Genomic DNA, 22,177 nt, shown 5'->3' on the forward strand with positions numbered 1-22,177 from the left:
GGGTGGTATCCAAATTTTTGTTCTTTGTCAGTCTTATGGGTCGAAAATGGTATCTCATTGTAGTTTTAATTTCCATTTCTTTTATTAAAAGTGACACTGAATGTGTCTTTTCATAACTTCAAGAGCTATATGAATTTCCTTTTCCATAAACCATCTGTTCACATCTGTCACCCATTTTTCTAATGTGTTGTGGCACTCTTTACATTTTAAAGAAATTAGCTCTTTAACTGTGATATAAATTGCAAATATTTTTCCCATTTGTCATTAGTTTTTTTGTTTGTGGGTTTTTTAATGAAGAAATGATGTGCTTTTAAAGTGCCCAACTTATCAGTCTTTGATTTTATGTTTATGAGATTATGAATGAATTCTCCAATATTTTATTCTAAAATTTTTATGGTTTTGTTTTTATATTTAAGTCTTTGTTTTTGTGTGAGAGAGTGATCCAACTTTATTTTTTTACCAAATGGTTTTCCAGTTGTTCCAACATCATTTATCATCAATTTTTATCCTACTGATTTGAAGTGCTAACTTTATTATACTTTTATTTCTCATATATATCTGAATCTTATTCTCTACTATCTATTCTGATTCACTGATCTGCCTATGCATTTGTTAACCAGTAGAATACTTTTTAAAAAGTTATTGTTCTGGTACGCTTTCAAAATTTCAAATATTTTAGCCAATATTTATTTTACATTTTTAAAGTAGGAAAAGTGATCTTCTCATATAAACTTAACCCATTATCTTGATCAGAAGTTTGGATGACTGGGCCAGGCGTGGTGTCTCATGCCTGTAATACCAGCATTTTGGGGGGTCCACGGTGGATGGGTCGCCTGAGCTCAGGGGTTCGAGACAAGCCTGAGCAACAGGGTGAAACCCCATCTCTACCAAAAATACAAAAGTTAGCTGGGTGTGGTGCCACACACCTGCAGTTCCAGCTACCTGTGAGGCTTAGGTGGGAGGATCATCTGAGCCTAGTAGGCAGAGGTTGCAGTGAGCTAAGATTGTGCCACTGCACTGTAGTCTAGGCGACAGAGAGAGACCTTGTCTTAAATTAATGAATTATTAACTAGGATGATTTCTTTGACTTAAAAATTTTCATTGGTTATATTCAACTTTGGGGTGGTAAAAACATTTATATATTGAATTACTTGCTGGTCAAGCCATGGGGCGCAGCCATAAGAAAATGGTTGTTATGGGCTTGTATTATTTTCCATTAGTTTTAGGGACTTGTCTTAACCATCCAGGTAGCAGCAGCCACTCCACCAGGGGAGCTATTAGAACATGTTGGGGACCACTAACTGGACACAATGAATATGAGCAAGACTCCTAAATCAATCTATCTGAAGGCTTACTACCATCATCCCCTCTTTTTCTCCTACCTTCTACACAGGCTTCCTTCTTTCATGATTTTCCTGGAATTCTCCTCCAATGATTATGGGGTTTGCGTTAGTTAGGCTGCTTTACATGCAAGGAAGAGAGATCAAGTCAGGCTATTGTTGTGGGCTGGGAGGTTGCTGTAAGTGAAAGAGGATATTAAAACTTTTTAAAGTCTCAGTTTACGCTGAGGTGGCAAAATGAGATGAGATACCACCACATAGATTTGCAATTTGATGAAGAAGAAAACCAGTTTCGCACCTTTGACCATCGAATTCCAGTCTATACAAGAAGTTAGAGAGGCCAGGAAAAGGTTGTTAGAAATTAGGGGACAACTTTTGGGAAGAGCTTTTGGTGTGCTATCAGTCCTACTCTTTCCCCCACCGAGGAGCAGGTAAAAGGTAATTCCTCCTCCATCTCAAATCCGGGTGAAAGGTCTTCAGAGAGATTTCAGATGGTTCAGTATGTGTCCCCTGCAGTCTGGGCATTCAGGTCTAGTTTATGACTCATCCCTGAGAAATCTAGGGAGTAAGTGGCTGAGGAGCTAACCGCACTGACAGCAGAACACAGAAGAGGTGGCTGCTGCCCTGGGCTGGGCCTGCACTCCTGAGTTTGTCAGGGCAAAGAATGGAGGAGTGTTTCTTGTCGACTTGTTATGAGAGAGAGTTGGGGAACAATCACGTGAAATCTTGCTGGAGACAGCTGACTAGGGTGTTGGGGGCCGGTGATAGGTCCCCAACAGAAAAAAAGGGATTTTGTATGTGTGGGAGGGGAGTGCAGAATTGAAAACCAGGGACCAACAGAAAAGTTGTTACCAACTTCTAAGGACAGTACTTGCCCTGGATCAAGGGAATGCAGATGAAATCCCATTTGAAATGGGGAAGCTTGTCCTCCAAAGAACCTACTAAAACACTCCCATGAGACAATGTGTCAGCCTTAAATGCCAGCTAGGTCCAGAAAGTAGACATGAGCTTGAGACAGTATCAGTCAAGTGAGAGCTTTCTTACCGTTTTCCATGTTTCCCTCTTCCCTTCAGCACTGAGAGAGGAATCATGGAAGCTCAAGGCAGAGAAAATGGCAGCAGGCCCAAGTTAGGAAAGGGGATTGGCATAACATTGAAAGAAGTTTAAATTGTTGTAATATTCTGAACATACTAATTACTCGTTGGAGGACCTTTTGTTACCACAAAGAAACCAGAAGTCATAGGATTTACCATATATTTTATTGAGCAGAAGTCAATAGCCTCACAGTATGAGTTTTAAAGGAAAGAGACAAAAATTAAGTTGCTTGACTCCCCAAGAGTAATGCTTGTTGGCTGTAACACAAATGAGGAAAGGGAAGACTGAAGACAGAATGATATCAGCGGTGGTTGTAGGCATGGCTCCTCCCCACATTTGTCTCCCCTGATCTGTGACTGTCCCTCTCATTGGCACCTCTGCTTTGCTCTGCATACCTGTCCCCCTTCTCTTCTACTTCCCACAGAACAGTTCTTGCAGTATTCTCCAGCCCATTTCTAAAGACATCTGGTGCCATCATGCACCTTATCAAACATGACCAATGGCCTTTGTCCATACCACCTCATGGGTCACCAGTCAGCCCCAGCACAAACTATTCCTCGGTCACCTGCCTTACTCAGCAGCCTCTGCTGAAACCCAGGGGGCGAGGAGGAGAAAACACTTAGAGCTGCTTCCCTGAACTTTAGCTAGAATGGGATATTGGGATACTAGTATAGAAAACAGTCACTAACATATCCAGGCCAAGGTTACTTCTCCTCAATAAAAGGAAAAGGAACCTTAGATTAAGCCCAGGAATAGAGAAGGTGAGGGGTTATTACAAGTCATTAGATAATTACAGTCACAGAGCATTTTTATTTTTGTCCTTTACTGGGGCACAGGACAGGGATTCTTAATAAGTTCTTTGTACACTAACAGTGAATTTTTTAAAATTAGGTTCAAGACTCCGTACAAAAAAGTAACATTGTTTCTTTGAATGTTAATTTTCTTGCCTATAAAATCAGAGTCCCTAGGTGATCTCCAAGAGGACTCACATTTCCAGCATTTGCTTTTCCATGTCTTGTCTAATCCTTACAAGTTCCTTTGAGTTAGACATAATTAGGCCAGTTTAAAGATAAGAAAACAGGCCCAGAGAAGTTAATTGCCCTAACCAAAGTCACAATGCTAGTAACAAATGGAACAGGGATTTGAACCTAGGTGTGTTAGGCCCCAAATCCATCTGCTTCAAATAGTCCCCCTGAATCTGTGATTCAGTGAGTTGGGGCGGCTCTAAAGAGATTACTACCTGGCCAGTGTTTCTGCTAGCTCCTGTTCAGTTTTCTGCAAAAGGGACTAAGAAGAGGCCACTGCCACAGGAGAGGGTCACCACAATGGAGCTATGTGACCCCAGAAGTCAGAGAAGAGTATATAATAAAGCTCTCAACAGGCCAGGAGGAGTAAACCAAAGCAGAGCCAGACACAGCAGGGAAGGCGGAACAGTGCAAAGCAAACTTTAGCCAGTACAGTGTGGGGTCAGCTTCTGGGAAGGGACCCCATTAGATGGGGTGTCTGAGAAGCAAGGAGTCTTCTGCACAGTCCTAATCTGCCAAGCTCCCCCTTGCAGTGTTTCGAGCTTTTACGAGGAGACTTTTACGTGCCCCACTTTCTTTGGCTGCATTCACCAATAAATGGTTAATTGTTACCAGAAGCATCATCTGAATCACAAAGGCTAACAATGAGATTCTCACATTCACCCTTGTCCTGGGTACTGTGTTTTTAAGAAGAAAAACGGTCCATACACTTTTATATGGAAGTTGGAAGAGAATAGAATGTGAATATTGCTTTTTCAGTATTAATAAGGCAATAGAGAAAGCTACATCTTTAGTCAGAGTGTATTTGATAATCTATTTTTAAATTATTTATAGCAAAGAATTAATACTTCATGTTATCAAGCTCCAGGTTTTATGGTTTCTTTTAGATGCTAAGAATGTAAAATCCATTATGCTCCTGATCCATTGCAACTTTTAGATTGATTATTGTGTTTTGTTGGGTAGAAGTTCAAATAAATAACCAACATTAAGCTGATGGGATAGGGTAAATTGAAAAAAGAAATTCCATCAGAAATTAGTTTGGAAGGATTAAAATATTCATGAGATTAGTTCAAATAAGTAAGAAAAACGCAGGCTGTATAAACGGGAATATGTAGGTTGGAATAATAAAGGCTTCCACTTCTTATTCTCTAGATGTCAAATTAGACTAACTCCAAAAACCTAATGAATTCTTGCCTATGAACTACTGCCTCACTCTAGTCCATCTCTATTAGAGGCAGAAACTGCCCTCTCCTGACCACCTTTTCTGGCCACCCCACAAGTTAGGAGAACTCTCCCTTTCTCTCTCTCTCTACTCCCTCTTCCTCTTCCCACCCAAGCTGCCAGAGAAGGGGAAGAGCCAATATTTGCTTTCTGGTGCTGAAGCCTCAGATCACTGCCCACCAAAGACTTGCAGTTTGCCAAAATTGATTTTCTTCAAAATATTTTTTGGCATGTATTGTGTCCCAGGGATACAGTAATGAAAAGATATGGAAGAGAAGTTTTTGCTTTCTGCTCTCAGCGTTTTCATCTAATGGGAAAAACAGTTATGCTAGTACAAAGTATAGACGAGGGCTGAATAACTCTTGCCCAGCTCTCTGGCCCGAGTTCTGGTGGTAGCTGCCTTAGCTGGGCTCCTGGTCAGTTGAAAGACCAGACCTGCAGAGCTCCTTCCGTACAGCATAAAATCCCTGAGGGTTCTGCTTTGGCTGACTTGGTCTGTGAAGAAAATTTTCCCTTTGAAACAATGCCCTAAGTCAGGGGTTCCCCAACCCCCAAGGCCACAGGCCAAGATTAGTCTGTGGCCTGTTAGGAACTGGGCCACACAGCAGGAGGTGAACAGTGGACAAGCAAGTGAATCTTTGTCTGTATTTACAGCGGTTCTCCATCACTTGCATTACCGTCTGAGCTCCGCCTCCTGTCAGATCAGCAGAAACCTTAGATTCTTTCAGGAGCGCAAACCCTATTGTGAACCGCACATGTGAGGAATCTAGGCTGCATGCTCCTTATGAGAATCTAATGTCTAATGATCTGTCACTGTCTCCCATCAGCCCCAGATGGGACCATCTATAACCAAGAAAACATATCACAAGGACAGGGTTTTTTTCTGTCTTAACCAGCAATATTTGCAGTGTCTTACATACTGTTTGGCATACAGAAAGAGCTTGATAGTTACTTGTTGAAAAAAGGAATGAGCAAATTGGACTCATTTGTCCAGCTTTCTTATAATGTAGAATCAGGGCTCCCACTGATTCTACATTATAGTGAGTTGTATAATTATTTCATTATATATTACAATGTAATAATAATAGAAATAAAGTGCATATGTAATGCACTTGAATCATCCCAAAACCATCCCTCTCTCCCACCCAGTCTGGGGAAAAATTGTCTTCCAGGAAAACAGTTCCTCATGCAAAAAAGGTTGGGGACTGCTATCCTAAATGGAAATAAGGTTCTATAGTACTGTTAGTACAATACTGTTGTTTAGTTGTAGAATAAGTTAAGTGAGCCTCTGGACCTGCCCAGAAATCTAGCAGCCATGATTTTCAACATCATTTGTATGGGAAAATACTTTCTGAATTCCAAACAATTGCCCTGCCTATGTTACATAAATAAAGCACAACTAATGGGAACATATAACACAGAAGTAATAAAACACAACTAACTTTGATTATTCCCAGATTAACTCGTTTGGAGTAGTACAGGTTCCTCATTTTTCACATTGCTGACTACCTGACTCAGTCCCTGAATGTTACCTCCTCAAAAAAAGCTTTCTCTGATCACCCGATCTAAAATTGAGAATTTTAGTTTTTCTTCCTCATACACATCACCACCTGAAATATTATTTATTTACCTGCTTACTTATTTATGATCTGGCTTCCCCATTAGAATGTACATATCACAAGGATGGGTTTTTTTTCTGTCTTAACCAGCAATATTTGCAGTGTCTTACATACTGTTTGGCATACAGAAAGAGCTTGATAGTTACTTGTTGAAAAAAGGAATGAACAAATTGGACTCATTTGTCCAGCTTTCTTATTCTCCACTCTTTAAAGCAGCCTTGCTGTCACAGTGTCTCATAGTCCTTAAGAAGGGATATTGATTTCATGATCTCTAAGCATCTTTCAAGGCCTAAAATTTTATGATTCTTTGCTCTCTCAATAATGACATTTGTGAGCATATGAAAATCTTGAGAGGACAGAGAATCCTGTGCTTCATTTCTGTCTGTATTTCTCACCTGAGCCTAACTTATAACCAGGTCTATCAACTTTCTCAGCCCCCTTAATCCCTCTCTACTCTCCTCTCCTCGTTCTGTCTTTCCTGCCCCAGGAAACACATGCCAAGAATAGTGGAAATCTAGTTAGATGAAGTCAGACAGAATGCTACCCGAACAGATAATAAAGTCTTCATACTTCTGTTGTGGAGTAGTAAGTTGTGTGATATGAAGAGTAGACTGCCACACAAATGCTAAACTGTTTGAAATTCTGCCTTTGGAGAGACAGTCCTTTGAAAATACAAATATTCTTGTGTAAGAGATCTTAAACTAATTCACATTAAGGTATTAGTAAATTATTAGATTATATCTTCTAATTGGAGGAATTAGATTCTTCAGTACCCTGAAAATTCAGAAAAAAAATGTTTAGAAAGGAGAACTGAGGATGATGGAAAATAAAATCTACTGACATCATAGTTTTACCTAGAATCATGCTTGATAAGGCTTTTAATTTTCTTTTTTTTTTTTTAAGAACACTATAAAATCACTCTGGAAGATACTAGAAAGAAAATAATCAAAGAAACTTTGTTGCAACTGGACCAAAAGAAGGAATGGGCCACACAGGTATAATTCAATTTTCTTAAAAACAGAACAAAACAAACATTTTCCCCCTATTTTTTCTTTGGGTATATTATAGTGGTTAAGAACTTTGGATAGATTCTCAGATTTGGGATGCTCAACCTGTAATAATGGCTGTAACATAATATTAAAATAAAAGTTTTGAACGATTTATAAAATGAAATATAATGTCTAAAAAATACTTTATTTTATATCCAAACCTAAGAACGTGGATTCTGAAGTTAGACAGTTTGAGTTTAAATCACAGTTCTACACTTACTGGCTGTATAATGAATTTGTTACTTAGCTTTTCTGGGTTTCTGTTTCCTAACCTATAAAATGGAGAATAATACCAGTATTTACCTTAAAGAAATAGTGTGAGGGTTAAATGAGATGATTTAAGTACTATAATCTCTCACAAGAAGCAACAGCTCAGTGAATTTTTTCTTTTTTTTGAGGCAGGATCTTGCTCTGTCGCCCAGGCTGGAGTGCAGTGGCACAATCACAGCTCACTGCAGTCTTCACCTCTTGGGCTCAAGCAATCCTCTCATGTCAGCCTCCTGAGTAGCTGGGACTACAGGCATGTGCCACCACTCTTGGCTAATCAGTGAATTATTAATCAGTTATTTTTTTAAGTATAAGAAATATAGGTTGAGTATCCCTTATCTGACACATGTTTCAGATTTTGGATTTTTTCAGATTCCGGAATATTTGTATTACACCAGTTGAGCATCTCAAATCCCCAAATCCAAAATCCAAAGAAGTATGGCCTGGGTGCAGTGGCACGCTCCTGCAATCCCAGCACTTTGAGAGGCCAAGGCGGGTGGATTGCTTGAACTCAGGAGTTTGAGATCAAGCTTGGGCAACAGGGCAAAACCCTGTCTCAGCTAGTCACAGCTCAGTAGTGCCAGCTACTTGGGGCACTGAGGTGGGAGGATTGCTTGAGCCCAGGAGGTCGAGGCTGTAGTGAGCCGTATTTGCGCCACTGCACTCCAGCATGGGCAACAAAGTGAGACCTTGTCTCAAAAAAAAAAAAAAAAAAAAACGAAAAACTGAAATTCTCCACAATCTGAAATTTTTTGAGAGCCAACATGATACTTAAAGGAAATGTTCTTTGGAGCATTTTAGATTTCAGATTCTCAGATTTTGGATGCTCAACCTGTGATAATGGTTGTAACAAAATATTAAAATAAAAGTTTTGAATGAATTATAAAATGAAATATAATTTGTCTGAAAAGTACTTTCTTATATACCTAAACTTAAAAGAGTATATTCTACACTGCTGGCACTTTAAAAATCTGGGATATAAAATATTTTTGAGGCATAATTTTCAATCTTATATGTTCTCTAATTCCTTTGTTTTTACACAAAATATCTGATTTTTTTTTTTTTTTTTAACAATCTTGACCTCTCTTCAAACTATCTGCAAAATCGGTGAGGTCCCCACTAAGATTGTCTGTTCATCTGGGACATTTCTGTCTCAGAATCATAAACATCTGGTCTTTTTTCAAAAGGTTCCTTACTGAATTTCAGTTGCTGTTATTTGTTGCATCCATGTTGGTTCAGTTGTTCTTTTAGTCTTACGTTCTTATTGCATTATTTTTACTAATTTACACAAATACAGAAGGTTTTGGAAAACTGATCAGCAATTTGTTTGCTCATGCAATTCAGCCACTTTGTAAGTGAATCTGACTCACTCACATGGTGAAATCAACCATTAAGTAATCTGACCATAGTTAGACGATTCAAAGTAGATATATAGGCCAAATAAGCCTATAATTTCAAGCATATATCGTGAGGACTATTCTAAATATTCTTTCAAGCATTACACATTTAAGTCCCTCAGCAATCCAGTAAGCTGTAGAGACTTGCTAATGAGGAGACTGGAGCACAGAGAAGTTTTATGACTTGCCTAGAGCAAGTGGGAGAATAGAGATTCATTTCAGGAGGGCTCCTTCAGATCACTGCTCCTAATCACTAAACTATACATTTTCTTTTCTCCACATAATGTCGAACACTCACATGCTTGAATGAACTTTCCTCATTTTAGCTGGCTATTTTATCATACAGTTCAACATCCTATAATCCCAATGCTGTGCAACCTTAGATGCACATTAGAGTCACCTGAGAAATTTTTTTAACCCAGGTGATGCCTGTATCTCACCCATACAGAAGGCTGATATATTGCCCTGGGATGTTGTGTGGGCTTCTGGATTTTTCAAAGCTTCTAGGAGATTCAAATGTGTAACTAAGATTGAAATCACTGATCCACTGTTAGTGAATCCAGCCATTAGCCAATTAACTTCAGTTAGGAGCAACTTCTTGCTTTTGTCCAAATGAAATTCTATGTTGGAGGAAACTAGAATTATTAGTTGTAACTGGAGTATAAAAATTCCCGGCTCCTAATAAATATAGGTCCACTTGTAATGTAATAAGCATGACTTACAGAAAAATTTTTATGGCAAATCTTTCAACTCTTAAAGACTTTAATAGGGCTGGGTGCGGTGGCTCACACCTGTAATCCCAGCATTTGGGGAGGCCAAGGCGGGTGGATCACTTGAGATCAGGAGTTCGAGACCAGCCTGGCCAACATGGTGAAACCCCATCTCTACTAAAAATACAAAACTTGGCCAGGCACAGTGGTGGGCACCTGTAATCCCAGCTACTCAGGAGGCTGAGACAGAAGAATCTCTTGAACCCAGGAGCAGAGGTTGCAGTGAGCCAAGATCACACTATCACACTCCAGCCTGGGTGACAGAGCAAGACTCCGTCTCAAAAAAAAAAAAAAAAAAAAGACTTTAACAGATAAATTTACCCTTAACACACTTTTAAATCATTTCTGTCCCTGTTTGTGATCTAGATTATTTTTCTTAATTTTTCTTCTTTTGATTGTGCCCTTCAGTTACTAAATATTGAATTTGTACCACAGTATCCATATAAAAGCATCTCGCAGAGAAATACAGTTGGTTATTCACTATAAAATTCTTTTCAATATCTATGTAATTGAAAATATATTTTATGAACCTACTGACAAAGTAAGACTTTTTTGTCTTCTTTGTCTAAAATGCCTTTCTTCAGGAGACTAGCTACAGCCTACCCTGAAACTACTTGCTGTTAGATTTACAAATAAGCATGTTGTTATTACTGACATGCAAAATCTTTTCAAATTAAAAAGATAGTAATCTGTTCATGTTTTTGCTATATGTTGGATTATGTCTGTGACTATAAACTTAAAGAATGTTTGATCACTGCAGTTTAACCATCTGAATTGTGAAACATGATTTCACCAAAGCAGTCAGATTCGGTCACAATGGAGGTGAATTGAATGGTCAGTTACACATTGTCCAGTTCTCCAAATCACCTGTAATAGACAGTGTAAATCAGCAAAAGCAATACAATAGGATAGTAAAGAATGAACAACCAAACCAAAAGTTCTTAAGTATGTTCCTAAAGTAATTGCAGACACAATCTAAAATGAATGATCAGAATAACTGCACATCACTATTGCTAAAATTGTGAATCAGCATGTGACAACTCTTCCTTAATCCAGAAACTTTCTTTTAGAATGCTGTAAAGCTCATTGACAAGGGCAGTTATCTAGAGATCTGGGAGAATGACTGGCTCAAAAAAGAGGTAAGTGGAATTTATCAAAACAATTTCTTCATTCTCATTTTTTTAACTGGAAATGACTTTTAATTATGAACTGAAGTCATGGGAAAAGCATGGTACCATGACTGACTGAGACAAAATAAAATTCAAGTGGAGTCCTCATCTCATTACAAGCTGTTACTCAAAAAATATCATAAATAATCTCAATAATAATCAGAAAAAAATGTTGGGGTTTATAATTCACACAGTAAACTCAAATGTGCAGTTTCTTTATGTCCTAAAACTTGATTTGGTCTTCCTCATGAGCCTACTTCCTCCTGGGTGATGGGGCAAGTCTAAAGGACCATTCTAAGCTGATTCTCTGCTGGGTTAAATTGTCTCTTTTGAATGACATGTTCTCCTTTGGTCTGTACCACTGACATTTGAACCAGATAATTCTTTGTTGTGAGGTACTGTACTGTTTTCTCTAGATTGTACATGCTGGTCCTCTGGTCTTACTTCCATATCTCCTTATCCTCATCTGTCTAGAAAACTCCAACTCACCCTCAGGCTTGGACTTTGATTATCAATTTCCTTGTGAATCATTTTGTAATCTCTCCAGGAAATCTTGGGAGCTCCTTCCCCAGTGTTTTCTTGTTTTATTGTAATTCTTGCTGAAAGATGTTGAAATTGCTATTTATGCATCTGTCTCATTAATACACAGAGCAGGCTATATCTTTTCAACTATATGTCCATGGCACCTGATAAATAATCTGTGCTCATTAGTTATTGAATGACTGAATGTCAATGAATATAGATATATTCATTGAAGGGATTAATCAAATAAATAGCTTAGATCATAGGTTAAAACCTTTGTGAATTGTTTATTGTAGTTCAAGATGGTAGGCTGCATCCTACCTCTCCTGAGGGCTCGCTGAAATAAAATTATAAAAATTATAAAAATACAAAAAGAACTCATCCACAAAGAGAACAAGAGGAGTTAACTATCAGGTGAGATTTCAGAAATCTTCTGAAAGACAAAAAGTAGATGTGAGAGTATGTTGTTGGATGAAACGAGAAGCTATTACTTGGGCCAGACGTTACAAGAGAACTACAGAGGATGTGCAAAACTCAGTGTTTTTGGAAACCTGGGAGATTCTCTGCTCAGAGTCTGTGTGTGCTACAGATGGTGGGAATGGGAACTGGAGCAGAAAACAAGAGAGTTACTTGATGATCTGAATAGGGAGCATCTGTATCAGTAAGCATCTGCCATCACCCTCTACAATTTCCCTCACATACCACCAAAGTGTTTACTTTTGAACTAAGAACCTGATGACTGTCCTCTGAGAACACTAAACAAATTATCAGATAAAGGCAAAGGTTTCTAGTGTAGACCTTAGATGTTTCTGTGCCCCACAGAAAATCCTTCCTATGTTGGCATTTAGGAAGCCACAACCTAATATCCCACTCTTGCCTTCTCATCCTTTGGGATTTGCCAGTTCACACCACCTGCCATACCACATACAGTCTCCAGTCCACATTCCCATTCAGAGGAAAAATTTGGTATGAAAACAGACCTATTTACACAGTGGTGGGGAAAATCCATGCCACTCCCCAGACTTTTCTTAAATATAAATAGACATCCAAGGACCACCAGGCATTTGAGTACATTTGGCACAACAGAAGAGAAAGACCAAGTGAATTAACAACAAAATAAAAAATAAACAATAACAACAAAAACAGCCTGTGGAAGAAATAGAAAAAATTTAGGGAACTGTGAAGGTCTTTTGTTAGTATAATTAAAATAATCTGGCCAGGCACAGTGGCTCACATCTATTACCCCAGCACTTTGGGAGGCTGAGGAGGGCGGATCGCTTGAGGCCAGGAGTTCAAGACCAGCCTGGCCAACATGGCAAAACCCCATCTCTACTAAAAATACAAAAGTTATCTGGTCACGGTGGCTCACACCTGTAGTCCCAGCTACTTGGGAGGCTAAAGTACGAGAATCGCTTGAGCCCGGGAGGCAGAGGTTGCAATGAGCCAACATCCCATCAATGCATTCCAGCCTGGGCAACAGAGCGAGACCCTGTCTAAAAAAAAAAAAAAAAAAAATTCTGGCCAGACACGTTGGCTCACATCTATAATCCCAGCATTTTGGGCGACCAATGCAGGCAGATCACTTGAGTGCAGGAGTTTGAGACCAGCCTAGGCAACATGGTGAAACTCCATCTCAATATATATATAATTTTTAAATCTGAGAAGGCATTTTATTTATAAAACAAGATGCTTTAAGAACAAAAATCAAATATAAAACAGGAAATAGACCAGCCTGTAATTCCAGCACTTTGGCAAGTCAATGCAGGAGGATTGCTTTAGCCCAGGAGTTTGAGACCAGCCTGGGTAACATAGTGAAACCCCATCTATACAAAAAATAGAAAAGTTAACCAGGCATGGTGGTGAGCACCCGTAGTCCCAAATACCCAGGAGGCTGAGGTGGGAGAACTGCTTCAGCTCAGCAGGTCAAGGCTGCAGTCAGCTGTGATTGAGCCAGTGCACTCCAGCCTGGGCAACAGATTGAGACTCTGTCTCAAAAATAAAAAAAAATAAAATAGGGAACAGAGAACAAATCTCAAAACAGGGAAGACCACAATACAAAAAAAAAAAAAAGGAAGAAGAAAAATAAGAGACATAGAGTACTAATGTAAGATGTACAATATCCAACTAATACAAATACACAGTAATTTCAGAAAGAAAGAATAAGAACCAGGGCAGTGGCTCACTCCTGTAATCCCAACACTTTGGGAAGCTGAGGTGGGAGGATTGCTAGAGCCCAGGCATTCAAGACCAGACTAGGCAACATAGCAAGATCCCGGCTCTACAAAAAATAAAAAAAAATTAGCCAGGCATGGTGGTGCAGGCCTGTGGTCTCAGCTACTCAGGAGGCTGAAGTGGGAGAATCACTTGAGCCCAGGAGGTCAAGGCTGCAGTGAGCTATGATCGCACCATTGCACTCCTGCCTGGGTGACAGACTGTCTCAAAGAAAGAAAAAAGAAAGAAAAAAAGGGTAAATAGAGGGAAGGAAATCATCAATGAAATAATAGAAGAAAATTTCAGGGTTCTGAAAAGGACATGAATTTTCAGAACACCAAGAACAAAAGGAAAATCCTAAAAGATTCTGGCAGAAGCAGGTGGGGGTGGGGGTGAAGTTAACTACAAAGGAATAAGACCCAAACTGACATTTGATTTTTCAATAGCAAAGTTCAGATGAAAAATTATTTTCAACTTAGTCAGCTAAAGTAGATTAAGGACAAATAAAGCTATCTTCAGAAATGCAAGGGCTCAGAATACTTCTCATGTTTTCTCAAGAATTTACTTAACCATGTATGTCAGCAAAACAAGAAAGTAAACTGATGAAGAGAAAAACAGGAAACAGTATACTTCCCAGTATACCAGGGAAGAAGTGTCTGAGGATGATAATTGTGTTGCAGGCCTAAAAATCATCCCGTCCAAGTTGAAACTGATCTCAATTCCAGGCTCTAAACCCACATATTCAACAACCAGCTGTGCAACTGGTGCAGACATCTCAAACTCCTAAATTGACCGCATCTTCCCTTTTTCTGAAAACTGCCTCCTCTTCTACTCTAGCTGTCCCACTTAAGGATCCCACCATTATCCAGTCACCCAAGCCAGAAACTTGGGAGTTAAGTCACCCCTGTGTATACTCAGGGGATTTGTTCTAGGACCCCTCCACCCTCCCCACCCTGCCACTTATACCAAAATCCAAGCACACTCAAATCTGGCAGTCAGCCCTGCAGAGCCCATGTTTATAGCATGGGTTATAGTATACAGCATGGGTTATAGCATGTTTATAGCATATACCTCTGTATATGCGGGTTTTGCATCCCAGGAATACTGCATTTTTTATGTGTTTGATTGAAAAAAATCTGCATGTTGGCTAGGTATGGTGGCTTATGCCTGTAATCCCAACATTTTGGGAGGCTGAGGCATGTGGATCGCTTGAGGTCAGGAGTTAGAGAGAGACTAGCCTGACCAACATGGTGAAACCCCCATCTCTACTAAAAATACAAAAATTAGCTAGACGTGGTTGTGGGCACCTATAATCCCAGCTACATAGGAGGCTGAGGCAGGCGAATCGCTTGAACCCAGGAGGAAGAGGTTGCAGTGAGCTGAGAGTGCACCACTGCACTCCAGCCTGGGTGGCAGAGCAATCTAAAACAAACAAACATACAAAAAATCTGCATGTGTTGTTCAAGCACCAACTATTTTATTTTTATTTTATTTATGCATTTATTTACTTTTGAGACAGAGTCTCACTCAGTCACCCAGGCTGGAATGCAGTGGCATGATCTCGGCCCACTGCAAACTCTGCCTCCCAGGTTCAAGCAATTCTTGTGCCTCAGCCTCCCAAGAAGCTGGGATTACAGGCACATGCCACCACGTTCCATCTAATTTTTTTTTGTATTTTTAGTACAGATGGGGTTTTATCATGTTGACCAGGCTGGTCTTGAATTCCTGACCTCAAGTGATCCACCCGCCTCGGCCTCCAAAAGTGCTGGTATTACAGGCATGAGCCACCACCCCCAGCCAAAGAGCCAACTATTTTAGAAATGTTCTTTTCACTTTCCATATTCAGAAGGCCTCCAAGTCCCATCAGCTCTACTTTGACCACTTCTCCTTCTCTGCCATGGTCCTAGTTCAGGCCTTATTATCTCTCACCCAGATCTTTCAATTGTGTCTTACCTGGTTTTCTTCCCTGACTAGACTGGAATCTTTCCCTTTCTCCTTCACACTGCCTCAGAGTCACCTTTCTAAAACGTAAACCTGCCTGTAGTCCCTGCTACTTGGGAGGATGAGGCAGGAGGATCACTTGAGCCCAGGAGGCGGAGGTTGTAGTGAGCCAAGATTGTTCCATTGCACTCCAGCCTGGGCAACACAGCGAGACTCTGTCTTAAAAAATCAAATTAAATTTAAAAAATTAAATTTAAAAATTAAATAAAATAAAAAATTAAACAAAAAAATAAAATAATAAAATAAATGAAACATAAACCTGGTCTTGTCAATCTTCTGTATAAAACCGTTCAATTAATGACTCTCCAGTCAGTTCAGAGGTGCCAGGGAGCATGAAAGGGGTTTTGTTCTTGACTGCTTTTTTTAAAAAATAAACTTTTAAAATCAGTTTTAAATTTACAGAATTATTGCAAGGATACTAAGAGAGTTCTCATATACGCCACAACAGTTTCCTCTATTACTGACATCTTACATTGTATGGTACATCTATCATAATAAATGGAGAAGTAGGTCTGGCCCACATTGTGTGCCATTCAGAGAAGTTTGAACTCTAGCAGGTAATAGAGAGTCATGGAATTCTATTTTTTAGTAGCCTGTTTCTGGTTTATGAGGACAGCAGTACCTTAAGCTTATCTAGCCCAATCTACCCTTCTACTTGAAATTCCCTTTAGATACAAAGTAGCCACCCAACCTGTGATTCAATGCCATCTATGAAACAAAGCTCACTGCCTTTTGAGAGAACGCACTTCAGCTACATGCAGTTCTTGTTAATGAGTTATTTTTATATGATTCTCAAATGTACATCTTCAGCACAAACTGATGTGTGTCCTCGTCTCTGGAACTACATTTTTTTTCCCTGCCAAATATTTTCACGTGGATGTCCCAAAGGCATTTCAAACTCAATGTACCTAAAGCAGGACTCATTAAGTTTCTCCTCAAAAATTTTCTCCTCCATTTCCTTTTTCACCATCTGCCCAGACACTCAAGATAAAAATGTCACCGTCAGCTTCTACTCTTTCCTTTTTCTTGCTCCCTATTTGACTGAGTATACTGAGTCTAGGAAACAAGGAATTTAAACATTCATATGGTTTCTATGATAATTGACAATTATCTTTAAATTGTCATTATTAAGTCATGGTGAATAGGAGTTCATACTATCTCCCCAAACTAACTAGGATGAATTCACAATTTTTAAAAAGGTATTAACAATTTTTAAGGCTGGGCATGTTGTTGGCTTATGCCTGTAATCCCAGCACTTTGGGAGGCTGAGGCAGGCAAATCACCTCAGGTCAAGAATTCGAGACCAGCCTGGCCAACATGGTAAAACCTCATCTCTACTAAAAATACAAAAATTAGCCAGGCGTGGGCCAGGCGCAGTGGCTCACACCTGTAATCCCAGCACTTTGGGAGGCTGAGGTGGGAGGATCACCTGAAGTCAAGAGTTCGAGACCAGCCTTACCAACATGGAGAAACCCCGTCTCTACTAAAAATACAAAATTAGCCGGGCGTGATGGTGCATGCCTGTAATCCCAGCTACTCGGGAGGCTGAGGCAGGAGAATTGCTTGAACCCAGGAGGCAAAGGTTGCAGTGAGCCGAGATTGCGCCATTGCACTCCAGCCTGGGCAACAAGAGTGAAACTCCGCCTCAAAAAAAAAAAAAAAACTTAGCCAGGCGTGGTGGCGTGCATCTGTAATCCCAGCTACATGGGAGGCTGAGGTAGGAGAATTGCTTGAACCCGGGAGGTGGAGGTTGCAGTGAGCAGAGATTGTGCCACTTTACTCCAGCCTGGGCAACAAGAGCCAGACTCAGACTCAAAAAAATTTAAAAAAAAAAGGTATTAACAATTTTAAAACCTCAAGGTGAGCTCAACAGTTAAAGAATATTAGGGAGGGCCAGGCACAGTGGCTCATCCCAAAGTAATCCCAGCACTTTGGGAGGCCGAGGCAGGCGGATCACGAGGTCAGAAGATCGAGACCATCCTGGCTAACACGGTGAAACCTCGTCTCTATTAAAAATACAAAAAATTAGCCAGGCATGGTGGCGGGCGCCTGTAGTCCCAGCTACTCAGTAGGCTGAGGCAGGAGAATGTCGTGATCCCGGGAGGTGGAGCTTGCAGTGAGCCGAGATCCCGCCACTGCACTCCAGCCTGGGCAACAAGAGCATGACTCTGTCTCAAAAAAAAAAAAAAAAAAAAAAAAAAAAAGAGTATTAGGGAGAAACTTACTTCTTATACATTTATTAAATACAAAGTATGATCCTAATCAAATAACTTAACAATTCTTTTTTTTTTTTTGAGACGGAGCCTCACTCTGTTGCCCAGGCTTGAGTGAAATGGCACAACCTTGGCTCACTGAAACCTCCACCTCCCAGGTTCAAGCGATTCTTCTGCCTCAGCCTCCCAAGTAGCTGGGATTACAGGTGCCCACCACCACACCCGGCTAATTTTTCTATTTTTTAGTAGAGGTGAGGTTTCATCATGTTGGTCAGGCTAGTCTCAAAGTCCCGACCTCAGGTGATCCACCAGCCTCAGCCTCCCCAAATGGTGCGATTACAGAAGTGAACCACCTTGCACGGCCTCAATTCACTTAATCTCATGAGATGTCATAAATCTTAGGTTTAGGGAAAATGACTACAAAAAATTTGCATTTGACTAATAAGAAGGGCTGTTTTCATGACTTGACTCTTCCTACTGAAGCCAGAAATTATGTTTCTGCTTCTCACAGTTCAATGGAAATAAATGACAGAAAAAAAAAAGTCTCAGTTTAATGGCATCAGGAACAAAAAGAGCTTTGTAATAAAGAACAAATCACCTGGGCATGGTGGCTCCCACCTATACTACCAGCACTTCAGGAGCCAAAGGCAGGAGGATTGCTTGAGCCTAGGAGTTTGAGACAAATCTGGGCAATATAGTGAGACCACATCTCTACAAAAAAAAAATTTTTTTAAAGTAGCCAGGCATGGTGGCACACATCTGTGGTCCCAGCTACTTATGAGGCCGAGATAGGAGGATCACTTGAGCCTGGAAGGTTGAGGCTGTAGTAAGCCATGTTCAGGCCACTATACTCCAGCCTGGGTGACAGAATGAGATCCTGTCTCAAAAAATTAAATTAAATTAAATTAAATTAAATTAAATTAAATTAAATAAATAACAAATCATTTTATGGAAATGTAATAGATTTAATTTCTCTTTGTTTTAATAAATATTCATTTTTAACATTATTAAATTTACTTGCAAAAGTAATTAAAACTATTTCTGGTACCATCACAAGAATTGAAAATTGCCTGGAAATAGAACAATATATGTTAATTAATTTCTTTGGTGAAAGTTTAGAATGAGTAACAAAGGATATTTAATAATGGAACTAATGAAAATATTTCTCCATTTATCTCTCAGCAATAACCAAAAATATAAATCACTGGGAAGGCTACAGAGCTGTTTTGTTACATGATTATCTTTTTTGTTGTTGTTTTAATTTATAATTATTTTCTTTTTTTCATGTATTAGTTGTTATAAGTAACACTGCATGATTTCAATTATCTGGTTTTATTTAGCGTGCTTATTAGAAAATGAAGGAAACTGGAATTTCCAAATGATTGAGATTAACAAATGGAAAGCTGGAGAAACTAGACAAAGGGAATCAAGGAAATTACCATCAGGATTTCAAGTATGAGGAGACATAAGGCTAACTTGGATCTTTCAGGAGAAAATTTCAAGAACATATATTTTAATCAGGATCCTAGGTCCCCAACTTAACGTTTTAACTAAATTATCTCTCCCAGTTTCTATGTATATTTCTTGGGCATTTTGCTGGGGGGCAGCTGAGGCAGGGAGGGAAATGTGGTCTTCCACTTCTTCTTTTTACTTTCTGACCCCAGAAATCCAAAGGTGTTTGTAGGGTTATGAAAAAGAAGTAGTTTTTATTCCCTAACATTTCAAAAGGCCGAGGGAGATAGCTACTGAGGAGCACATTACTATTCTAAAGGGATACGTGATGTCATAGGAGAGCCTTAGCCTCTAAGAGTGGATGCAGCATCTCAAAAGGGCCCCCATTCCCAGCTTTCAAAAGAGACCAAGAACTGTGTGTGCTACCTCCCAAGCATGCCAGGCCCTTAGGTCAAACATCTCCCAAATGTTGCATTAATTCCTTCTGTTTACAGTGTCTAACTATAGTTTTTTTTCCTCATCCTTTGACATTTGAAAATCATAAATTTTCCTTAAGGCATTCAAGCTTGTAATCAACATAATTATCTCTCAACATATGAGATCCTAAAACACCAAACCCTAGCTTTGTAATTTAGTAATCTGGACTTAAACGGTTTTACTAAATTGTTTGAGGCAGATAAATAATATATGCCTTTCTTTCTAACTTCAAGCCACCAGCAATATTTGAGCCTTTTCCATGGGACTGGTATTGCTTTATATTATAATTATTTGTGGTTTTAATCATTGGATTATAAGCTCTCTTGAGGGAAGCAGCCATGCCTTATTCACCCTTGCATCCTTCTACATCTAGCTCTGAACCTTGCCCATAATAAGAATTTATGGCTGGGCACGGTGGCTCACACCTATAATCCCAGGTGTGATGATGAAACCCTGTCTCTACTAAAAATGCAAAAAAAATAGCTGGGCATGGTGGCAGGCGCCCGTGGAAGGCACCCGTGGAGGCTGAGGCAGGAGAATCACTTGAACCTGGGAGGCGGAGGCTGTGGTCAGCCAAGATCTCGCCACTGCATTCCAACCTGGGCAACACAGCATAGACTAGATGATTAGATAGATAGATAGATAGATAGATAGATAGATAGATAGATAGATAGAATTCATGGCCGGGTGGCTCATGCCTGTAATCCCAGCACTTCGGGAGGCTGAAGCAAGCAGCTTGCTTGAAGCCCAGGAGTTTGAGACCAACCTGAGCAACATGATGAAACCCCAACTCTACAAAAAAATACCAAAAAAAAAAAAAAAGATTAGCCAAGTGTTCCACTACTGCAGTTTCGCTACTCAGGAGGCTGAGGTGGAAGGATCACCTGAGCCTCAGGAGGTTGAAGCTAAAGTGAAGCTGAGATGGTACCACTGCACTCCAGTCTGGGTGACAGAGCAAGCCCTGTCTCATGTTTTTGGTTTTTTTGGTTTTTTGTTTGTTTGTTTGAGACAGGGTCTCGCTCTGTCACCTAGGCTGAAGTGTCATGGTACAATCATAGCTCACTGTAACATTGAACTTCTGGGCTCAAGCAATCCTCCCGCCTCAGTCTCTCAAGTAGTGGGGACTACAGGTGCACACCACTACGCCCAGCTAATTTTTTATTTTTATTTTTGGTTTTTGTGTTATTTGCTAAGAATTCCTGCATTTAAGAAATGATCATGTGATAGAGATATGCATGTGGTAACATACTGAATGCTTTAAGATTCCAAAATACAATTAAATCTCAGTGACAAAGCAGAAAATGTTATCATCTCCTTCTAAGTACCCATCTCAGTTACACTCTTGGCAGCTTCTGACAAGAGATACTGAATCTAAACCCCTGTGCCTTTTTTCTTTCATCATATTCCCTCAAGACTTTTATTACTTCCTCCAGTTTATATCACCATTATTCTCACCAGCCTACCTCTTTCTATTTTATGCTCTTGCTTCTAATTCTCCTATTGCTCTGTTGTCTCTCCATGAGCACCTCCTGATCCAGCACCTGTGTAGCTCAGGCTGCTTTGGGTGGTGGAGAGGTGGGTTTGGATGTTCTATCTAGTAACATTCTTCTATATACTCTTCCCACTATCAAGCCCTCTTTGGACAAAAGTCATCAAAATGCACTTTTTTTTTTTTTTTTTTTTGAGACAGAGTCTCGCTCTGTTGCCCAGGCTGGAGTGCAGTGGCGTGATCTCAGCTCACTGTGCCCTCCACTTCCTGGGTTCAAGTGATTCTCCTGCCTCAGCCTCCCGACAAAATACACTTCTTAAAAACAGATGAGAACTCTACCAACAGAACCAGGACATTTTTTCCTATTTGAATTAGCCACATTATTTTTCTTCTTCTTTTTTACAGGCCCAATTGATGTACAAAAGTTACTCAATTTCTTCAGTAAACATTAAGCCTGCTATGTTTATCAATGACCTTCCATCACCTACAGGATAAAAACCGGACTCTTTAGCATTATTCGGCCCTTCCTTAATTGTCCAGTTCCTCTCCTGCTTCTCCCCATTCTTATTTTGTATCTATCCACACTAAAATGGTCATGCCTTTGCACATGTGGTTTCTTCTGCCTAGAGCACAGCCTCCTGTGTCTGCCCAGGGAGTCCCTGCTTAGCTTTCAGGATCCAGATTAAGTGTCATCTCTTCTATTAATGCTCCCTTATCCCTGACAACTGATAGAAGTAGGGTGAACCTCTCTCTCCTCCGATGGCACCAGGATGGCTTCCATTATGGTTATTATCATGTTATTTTCTGTGTTCATTACCATCTTTCCCACTAGGGTACAAGATCCTTGAAGGTTACTACAC

General features: G+C 39.9%; 1 protein-coding gene across 22 annotated transcripts in view; it reads left to right on the top strand.

Moving 5' to 3' along the window:
- Positions 1 to 22,177, top strand: part of CCDC83 (coiled-coil domain containing 83) — a 124,756-nt gene that overhangs the window by 36,911 nt on the left and 65,668 nt on the right. For all 22 annotated transcript variants that reach the window (XM_063710770.1, XM_055355651.2, XM_063710778.1 and 19 more), the window contains 2 exons: positions 7,204 to 7,295; positions 10,854 to 10,922. In XM_063710770.1, the coding sequence (XP_063566840.1) occupies positions 7,204 to 7,295; positions 10,854 to 10,922 (161 nt within the window). The remainder of the gene's footprint in view (positions 1 to 7,203; positions 7,296 to 10,853; positions 10,923 to 22,177) is intronic.

Source organism: Gorilla gorilla, chromosome 9, assembly GCF_029281585.2.
Source record: "Gorilla gorilla gorilla isolate KB3781 chromosome 9, NHGRI_mGorGor1-v2.1_pri, whole genome shotgun sequence".
Taxonomy (NCBI): Eukaryota; Metazoa; Chordata; class Mammalia; order Primates; family Hominidae; genus Gorilla; species Gorilla gorilla.